Source organism: Triticum dicoccoides, chromosome 4B (genome assembly GCF_002162155.2).
Source record: "Triticum dicoccoides isolate Atlit2015 ecotype Zavitan chromosome 4B, WEW_v2.0, whole genome shotgun sequence".
NCBI classification, from domain to species: Eukaryota; Viridiplantae; Streptophyta; class Magnoliopsida; order Poales; family Poaceae; genus Triticum; species Triticum dicoccoides.
In genome coordinates this window covers 633,499,878-633,508,058 of record NC_041387.1, presented here as the reverse complement: position 1 = coordinate 633,508,058, position 8,181 = coordinate 633,499,878, and the positions used below count along the sequence as shown (strand labels likewise).

At 44.7% G+C, this 8,181-nt stretch overlaps 2 protein-coding genes across 2 annotated transcripts; both read left to right on the top strand.

Annotated features, from left to right (window-relative positions):
- The first annotated feature begins 305 nt into the window (after positions 1 to 305).
- Positions 306 to 1,458, top strand: LOC119292925. Its single transcript, XM_037571576.1, has 3 exons — positions 306 to 367; positions 440 to 539; positions 628 to 1,458. The coding sequence occupies exons 2-3, from the start codon at positions 501 to 503 to the stop codon at positions 1,456 to 1,458; spliced, it is 870 nt and encodes a 289-aa protein (XP_037427473.1). The 5' UTR covers positions 306 to 367; positions 440 to 500.
- Positions 1,459 to 3,019: 1,561 nt separating this feature from the next.
- Positions 3,020 to 5,169, top strand: LOC119294099 (aspartate and glycine-rich protein-like). Its single transcript, XM_037572362.1, has 5 exons — positions 3,020 to 3,060; positions 3,152 to 3,436; positions 3,507 to 3,569; positions 3,649 to 3,717; positions 4,833 to 5,169. Exons 2-5 carry the CDS (start codon positions 3,329 to 3,331, stop codon positions 5,049 to 5,051), a joined length of 459 nt encoding a protein of 152 aa, XP_037428259.1. The 5' UTR covers positions 3,020 to 3,060; positions 3,152 to 3,328; the 3' UTR covers positions 5,052 to 5,169.
- The last annotated feature ends 3,012 nt before the right edge of the window (positions 5,170 to 8,181 follow it).

Below are 8,181 nucleotides of genomic sequence, written 5' to 3'. Positions count from 1 at the left end.
TGATATATTTATTTCATTTATTGCTGAAACTTCTAATATTTTGTTATAGGGCAATGCACTATCTTCGTTTAAAAGTGCGAAACAAGGCAAGAGTGGAGGGTTCAATCGTTGAAGCTTGTATTGTGCAGGAGATCACGAATTGTGTTTCTCTTTACTTTAGTGATCATGTTCGCACAATATGGAAGAAGAATCCTCGATATAATAATGGAGGAACACGCGTGCAGAATGATGGTTGCACCTTAGATGTATTTCAGCATGTTGGAAACCTACATGGGAGGCCTATTGCTCGAGAACTATCGCGTGAAGAGTTGAATGCAGCAAGGCTGTACATTTTGACTAACTGCTCTGCTGTTGATAGATTTCGTGAGTAAGTGATGAATAATTTGTAATTTTAGAATTGAAGTGTGCAAGATGTTTATAATCATACGCGAATTTGCAGAACATATGAAGATGAAAAATATGCAAGTCATCCAAACTTGCCATCGGAGGGCCTTGATGAAATGATGGCATCCGAATTTGTGGAATGGTTCGAGATTGCTGTAAGCACATTTTAATTAGCATTATATCCTCACGATTCAACTACTACTATGTTTCATAATCTGAGTTTTTCTTTTCATTTCATTGTAGTGCAAAGAAGATCCCAATTCTGATGAGGACTTGTGGAATTTAGCTAATGGATGCAGCTCTAGAGCCTATTCCTATAGCTCCTATGATGTGAATGGCTTTCGCTTTAGATCAGAGATATCTGAGAAAAAACGTAGAAGGTTGAAAACGGTGAACACAGGGGTTTGTTTGTCATCCTTCATCTCAGAGACTGAACAACTTGAGTACTATGGTGTCATTGAGGAAATTATCAAAGTATCCTTCACAGCTGGTAGAAAAATTGAGATGGTACTCTTCAAATGCCGTTGGTTTGACCCCATCAAGGGTGTGAAGCCAAATGCAAAATTAGGTTTGGTGGAGATAAAGTGGTCTTCAAGGCTAAGTAATTTTGAACCATTTGCCATGGCTCACCAAGCTACGCAAGCTTATTACTTGCATTACGCATCCTCCAGGAGAGATCTTCGTGATTGGAGGGTTGTTTACACTATTCAGCCAAGTACCAGCTTGAGTAACTTTGATGACTGCGCAAATGACCCATCTACTACAGATGAATATTTCCAGGAAGGTGGTCAGCTGGGTAGTTTTTCTGTAGATGGTGGCAAATTTGTTGATGAATCTACTGAGCCAAGAAAGGAGTCAGATGATGTGGAGCTTGATCCCTCTGAAATTTATGTAATAGAAAATCAAGGCAATAATTATGAGGGAGAAGAATCTTCAGAAGATGAATTGGACGAGAGTACTGATGAGGAAGAAGAAGATTTACCTGAAGAGGAAGGACAAGAAGAGACATATGACACCGAAGATGAGGATGATGCAATAGAGCATGACTCTGAATATGACAATGATGATTACTGAACATTTATAGCTTTTGCACTTGTCATTTTCTGTCTTGGTACCAATAAATATTATATAGTGGCACAACTAGTGAATAATATAGTATGTTTACTATTGGTAGTAATACATATTACATAGTGATTTAGTGACACAACTATTGAATAATATATTATGTTTGATAGTATTTCTAGTTTAGTTGTTACATAATGTTTTCTGTTGTTCTCTTCTTCTACTATCATGCCTTTGGTAATCATCTACTAATTATTTTTTATGTGGCTAATAAGAATGCATTTGTCACTATGTAAATAGGATGACCCGCTTGCATCATAGGCGTGTCTCAATGGCTAGGTCGAACAGGTCTTCTTCTAGTGCCTCCGTAGGAAACAATGGATCAACTCAGTCAACTATACAGGCTAAAAAGCCTAGAACACCAAGAACTAGGACTTCAGCCGGTCTCAGACTAGAGGAAATTGACCGACCGCTTATAGTTCCCGTTGGCATGTAAGTATTAAATATTCCAATTGCTTTACTTGTTGGAGCAATGTTCATGTGCTAACTACATTTGATCTTTATTTATAACAGGGCATGGGAAAGGCACCCATACAGCGCTCGTGATCCATCAACGGTGCTAGGTGCCTTAGTGCGCCAGATGTATCCACCGCCAATTGGTCCAAAAAATGACCAGAAACCGGTATTGTGTTGGGAGGACTACAAGTGGTCCCCTGGTCCAGAAGTAAGAACAGCAGCTTCCAAAATAGTGGAAGAATTTTGGGTAAGTATATGCGCACAATGCTTTGAGAATTTTGAATCAGTTTTTCTAGTACTTAGAATTCTGAAACATAGGTGAACATATTATATTTAGACATAAGAAGTCTAAAACTGGTGGATAGGTGGTAGTTAAAATTCTTTATTTTGGTCACAACCATGACAAAACTACTTGGTTTATCTATGAAGTGTTGGAAGCTTTGATGATTATGCATATGCTCACTTCCACAAATGCACTAGTAACTAACAAAAAATGTTTTGGGATGGTTTTTGGCAGTGGCGTTTCAAGTGTGACCCATCGGAGCAAGAGAAGGCAGATGGTGTTTTGGAGGAGAACTTAACTAGGAAAGTGAAGCAGATGCTACATGAGGAAAAGGCAGCAGCCATCAAAAGATTAAAGAAGAAGGGACAATTGCCTACAGAACTAACAGAAGAGGATGAGGACGGTAACCGCTGGCCAACTCAGGAAGCTTTAATTGCTGCAAAGAGAGTTGACTTTGGTACAGACGTTGGTTGGCGTCTACTATGTGAGCACTGGAGTAGTACTGAATTTAGAGGGTTATCTTTAACCAACAAAAGGAACAGACTTGCTAATGGGGACACGGTCTTCCATTGCAGTGGTGCTAGAAATGTTGTCGCCACACGTCAATTTCTGGTACTATTTTCGTCAAACATCTTTGTGCTTACTGTTTAATAAGGAAGTTTCATTTACATTGGATGATGTGTCACACTCTTGAAATGCAGAAACTCAAAACCGGGAAAGACCCTGGAATTTCTGGTGCTTGGCTTCACACGCACAAATTGCATCGAGGGACTAATGAAGAGCAGATATGCAGTCAAAGAACTGCTGATCATTGGGTCAGTAAAATATTGCAACTTAGTTCATTATAATCATCATGAGAACTATGTGCATAACACTGCAGTTTACCATTAATTTTAATTTGAAAAGGAGGATTTTGATAAGGCAATGAAAAATGCCCATGGAGAAAATTGGGAAGAGGAGCACCCGGATTTAGATGGACAAATCATCTACGAAGCAGCAGGCAGAATGCCACATGGCAGGCTGGGAATTGCTAATGAGTTGTTTAGCAAAGCATAGAAGGCGAAGTTTAAGTCTAAAAGGGCGATGGCCTCACAGCCGGTGCAATCTGCTAAGGAGGAGCGTCTAGAAAGAGAAAACAAATATTTGAAGCAGGAGATCAAGCGTCTTCGAGGCATTGAGCTTGTTGTTCAGGTAATATTATCTTCTCTTGTAAATTAGAGTCTGAGTGAATAGGTATGTGCTGACATGCTGATGTTTGTAGTCTTTGGCTGAGAAAGGGGGAGTCGACTTTGATGGCATAATGCAATCAGCAACAGATGACTTGGTAAGTTATACCCATCTGAATTGTAGGCTTTTAGCAATTGAACCCATTAAGTAATGTTTCTTTTGTGTATGATACATAGTCTCCATCATATTCTGAAGGCGGATTTCAAAGGGGACGAGGTGATGTGCCTCAACACCAAACCGAAAAGGTTAGTTCATTGTCGTCGTGCTCGCAAGTCTGGGGATTACCTCTCCTTGTTCCACTATTTATGTGTTTGTCTTTGCATATGTATTAGCACATCAAGAGAGAATTTGTGTGTGCAAGTCAGGTGCAGTATTTTTGGTCATGGAAAGTAGCAGCAGATGTAGATCCTTCATATATTTTAATTACAGATTTAGAAAAGAAATGCATGGTTAACTATATTGGCGCATTCCTCTAAAGGATTATATCACCCAAGAGAAATGACTGATGCTGCATGTAAATACTTGATGGTTGATAGGACAAGTTTATCTGCACATCTATGAGAAAAAAAATGCAGTGAAGACCACACTTGATAGCCTACAGTTGTCATGCTTGTTTATCTGTACATATGCCTTGTTTGCTTGTATCTCTGTACATATGCCTTGTTTGCTTGCATATCTAAATTCGCTATCATTTCTTATGTGCAAAACTAGATAAACTGAACCATGTTAATTAAAAAATCATTAATAGGAAAAATATGATAGTATGAACAATAATTTATTTGTACTTCATGTATAATTTATTGAGGTCGCAGGGAACGAATTAGTAGACATGAAAGCATTTAGGCTAACCATCCGGAATATTTTTCTTACGGATACTCTTCCTTTATCTAAGCATTGTACCATGTTCGATAAAGTCTCTGTACATATGCATTTCAATTATAATACATATACATGCAAATATTATTTCACCTTGGGGCACATGCTGCTAGTTTATGCTCTTTGTACATGCCATTCTTAATTAGTTTACTATATGCCCAAACTAGCCAATAGTGGTCTGTTAGTTTACTAATTCGGCTTTGTCATGTGACTACGAAATGTAAACACTGTTGATAATGGGGTTGCAGATAGATATGCACAGTACTTGGTAAATGTGTATGGAATGTGTTCCTGCTGTTTCATGTTTCCTCTGAAAATTTCATGTGAAGGAACGAAAGGTGAATAGGCATCATATTGTTGGATAATCATGCTGTCATATAGCAGTTCGCAGATGACCTGTCAATTAGAACAATTAAGTTTGATCCCTGTAGGTCACTTAAATTTCAGCTACATTATACTGACAACTAGTCTTGTCATTACTTAGGGAATGGGAAGCAGGACTGGAGGCAGTACGAGTCATGGAAATGATGATGAGGACGACGACTATGGCAATGGGGGATATGGTAACTATGGCGAGGGTGATCTGTATGGTGATGAGCACTATGATCACTATGGTGATGGGGAATATGATGACTATGGAGATGAGGATGACTATGGCTATGGCTATGGCGGTGGCGATGGCGATGATGATGATTGGCTATAAAATCTAATGATCTTCAAGTCATGTCAAAATGTAGTTGTGTTAGATATTTGAAACACTTTATTATCTTATGGACAAATTTGTCTTAGTGGACAATTTATCTTATGCAAAATGTGGCCTATCTCAGTTACTATTTTTTTCTGCATTCGACATTTGATAATTATGGTTAATGCAATTTGGATGCAACTCAATACCTTGTGCTTGTGTATGAGATGGAATGAAACACCCCTTGGTGAAAGAAATATACGAGGGGTGAGTAATGACCTATGGTGGAAAATATGTCTCGGTTATAGAGAATGCCAATGGGGACTTCAGACTGTTGGTGAATTTATAAATTGACGGTGTTTGCTCACCCTTGACTAACAGGTTTTCTGGCGGTGTTCGCTCACCCTCGGCTAACAGGTTTCCTGAAAGGCCATATACACTGTCGACCATCTAATGAGCTGACGGTTTGGTTCTCCTCACGGTCATAAATAAGTCCAGCGGGACAAATGTACCGTCGACTACTTTGAAAACCGATGGGAAGCAATAACCGTCGGAGAGTAAATGCTCGACGAGGAACCGTCGGCTATAAATGTCGTCGGGCTAAGATGAGCCAGCTGGTCACAATAACATGCCCGACGGCTCACTGTCGGCTTACTACCGTAGGTGACAATATTACCCGACTGTACCGTCGACCATTACTGTAATGGCCGACGGAGCAAGGCCGACGGGAGATGGCCGACGGTGTACCGTCGATTTTAGTAATAGTTGACGGTGATCAAAAATATCCGACGGTGATTGGACCCTCGGTTATAATGAAATATCTAGTAGTGATCGGGGCTACCTTCACGATTGGCACCAACCTCGAGCCTGAGCAGGAGAAGGCCCTGGTCAGTTCCTGCGCGCGAACAGGAAGGTGTTTGTGTGGGAACCTAATCAGCTAGCGGGAGTCCTGAGGGATGTAATCCAGCACTATCTCAACGTGTGTCCCAACGTGCGCCTTGTGAAGCAGAAGGCACGGCGGCAGTCCACGGAGAACCAGGCCTTCATCATCCAAGAAACCCGCAAGCTGGAAGCAGCAGGGGTCATCTGCGAGGTTCGCTACCCAGATCCGCCGGCCAACCCGGTCGTCGTGCTGAAGAAGGGGGGGAAGGAACACATGTGTGTCGACTTCACCAACCTCAACAAAGCCTGCCCGCAGGATCCATTCCCACTTCCTCGCATCAACCAGATCGTTGACTCCACCGCCGAGTGTGACCTACTGTGCTTCCTGGATGCCTTCTCGGGCTATCATCAGATCAAAATGGCGGTGGAGGACGTGGAGAAGATGGTCTTCCTAACCCCATGTGGAGTATACTGCTACACCTGCATGCCGTTCGGGTTGCGCAATGCAGGTGCAACCTTCCAGCAGTTGATGCACATCGCTCTGGGGCGACAGCTGGGGAGGAATGCTGAAGTTTATGTGGATGCCATTGTGGTGAAGTCTCGGGAGGCGAAGACCTTGATACAGGACCTGGAGGAAACCTTCGCGAGCCTCAGCAAAGTGGACCTGCGGCTCAACCCAAAGAAGTGTGTGTTTGGAGTCCCCTCGGGCAAGCTCCTAGGCTTCCTTGTATGGCACAGAGGCATTGAGGCTAACCCAGAGAACGTCAAGGCAGTCGAGGACATGAGTCCGCCAAAGACCCTCAGGGAAGTGCAAAAGCTCACCGGGCACGTAACCGCATTAGGGCATTTCATCTCTAAGCTGGGAGAGTGGGCACTCTCGTTCTTCAAGCTAATGAAGAGGAAAGGCCCTTTCGAATGGACTGAAGATGCCGACAAAGCATTCCAAGACCTCAAGAGGTACCTAACCAGCCCCCCAGTGATGGTGGCCCCTCGCCCTCGGGAGCCCCTGGTGCTCTACCTTGCAGCCACCCCTTATTCCGCCAGCGCCGCCCTGGTAGCAGTCCGGAAGGAGCGTTAGGCCTCGGCTGTCGTCGCACCCCGGCCGAGGCAGAGCAGGGCACAGAAGGCCTCGCAGAGGCCACGGCCGGAGCAGAGAAAGATCAGCCCCGCCAAGAGAGCGGCCCAGGAGCAGAGGAGGCTCCTTCAGGCGACCAAGGCCGGAGAGCCGCGCCGTCCCAGGAGGCGCCCCGGCCTCCGGAGGACGCGGGCCGCGCTGGCAACCTCAATCTCATCGAGCATCCGGTGTACTTCATCAGTACGGTGCTGCGGGATGCAAGGGCGCGGTACCCAATGCCTCAGAAGCTACTCCTTGCGCTGTTGGTAGCCTCGCACAAGCTGCGGCACTACTTTCAGGGCCACCCCATCAAGCTCGTCTCAGCCTATCCCCTGGAAAGGGTGCTCAGGAGCCCCAACTCAGCGGGGAGGGTTGCCGAATGGAACATCGAACTGCAAGCATTCCAGCTAGAATTCAACACTACTAGGGTCATTAAGGGGGCTGTGCTCGCGGATTTCGTGGCGGAATGGACAGAGGCGCCAGGGCTCAAACTGGGCGAGGACCGGTCACTCTCCCCGGGGAGTGAAGCGCCGGATGGCTGGGTGATGTACTTCGACAGAGCATTCGCGTGGCAGGGCGCAGGGGCTGGCGCAGTGCTCAGACCCCCCACTCAAGACAAGCTTTACTATGTCGTGCAACTCTGTTTCCAGCATGGGGAGAAGGTCTCCAACAACATAGCAGAATATGAGGGCCTGATAGCGGGCTTGAGGGCAGCCATCACCTTGGGAGTAAAACGAATCACCATCAAAGGTGACTCGCAACTCCTCGTCAACTTCTCCAATAAAGTGTATGTCGGGGATATACCCCGCGGTATAAACCGCCGGATGTATGACCCGGCTAGAGTTTGGCGATTCACTGGCGACCTACTTGGACATGGCGGTTTACGATTCATTGGTAATCCGGCAGGGCAGATCAGAGGAGCGACAAGACCCAGTGACCCAACGGGCGGTTTATGGAAGGCCGGATCACGCTATGGTGGGCCGGTTTAAGAGGAAAGGTATAAGGAGTATTTGTCTTACAAGGAAGACCCGGACTTGTATCCGGTTTGTATTAGAGATAGACTAATCCTAATAGGACTCCACATGTAACCCGCCCCTTCAACATATATAAGGAGGGGCAGGGCCCCCCAAAGAGGGAGAAGCTAGAGGCTAC

What these genes read in the sequence shown, in the direction of transcription:
- LOC119294099 (XM_037572362.1), top strand. Translation starts at nt 3,329, where the DNA reads ATGGCCTCACAGCCGGTGCAATCTGCTAAGGAGGAGCGTCTAGAAAGA. An exon ending in GCATTGAGCTTGTTGTTCAG is followed by an intron (nt 3,437 to 3,506) that starts GTAATATTATCT and finishes TGATGTTTGTAG; the next exon opens with TCTTTGGCTGAGAAAGGGGG. An exon ending in CTCAACACCAAACCGAAAAG is followed by an intron (nt 3,718 to 4,832) that starts GTTAGTTCATTG and finishes GTCATTACTTAG; the next exon opens with GGAATGGGAAGCAGGACTGG.
- LOC119292925 (XM_037571576.1), top strand. Translation starts at nt 501, where the DNA reads ATGATGGCATCCGAATTTGTGGAATGGTTCGAGATTGCT. An exon ending in TGGAATGGTTCGAGATTGCT is followed by an intron (nt 540 to 627) that starts GTAAGCACATTT and finishes ATTTCATTGTAG; the next exon opens with TGCAAAGAAGATCCCAATTC.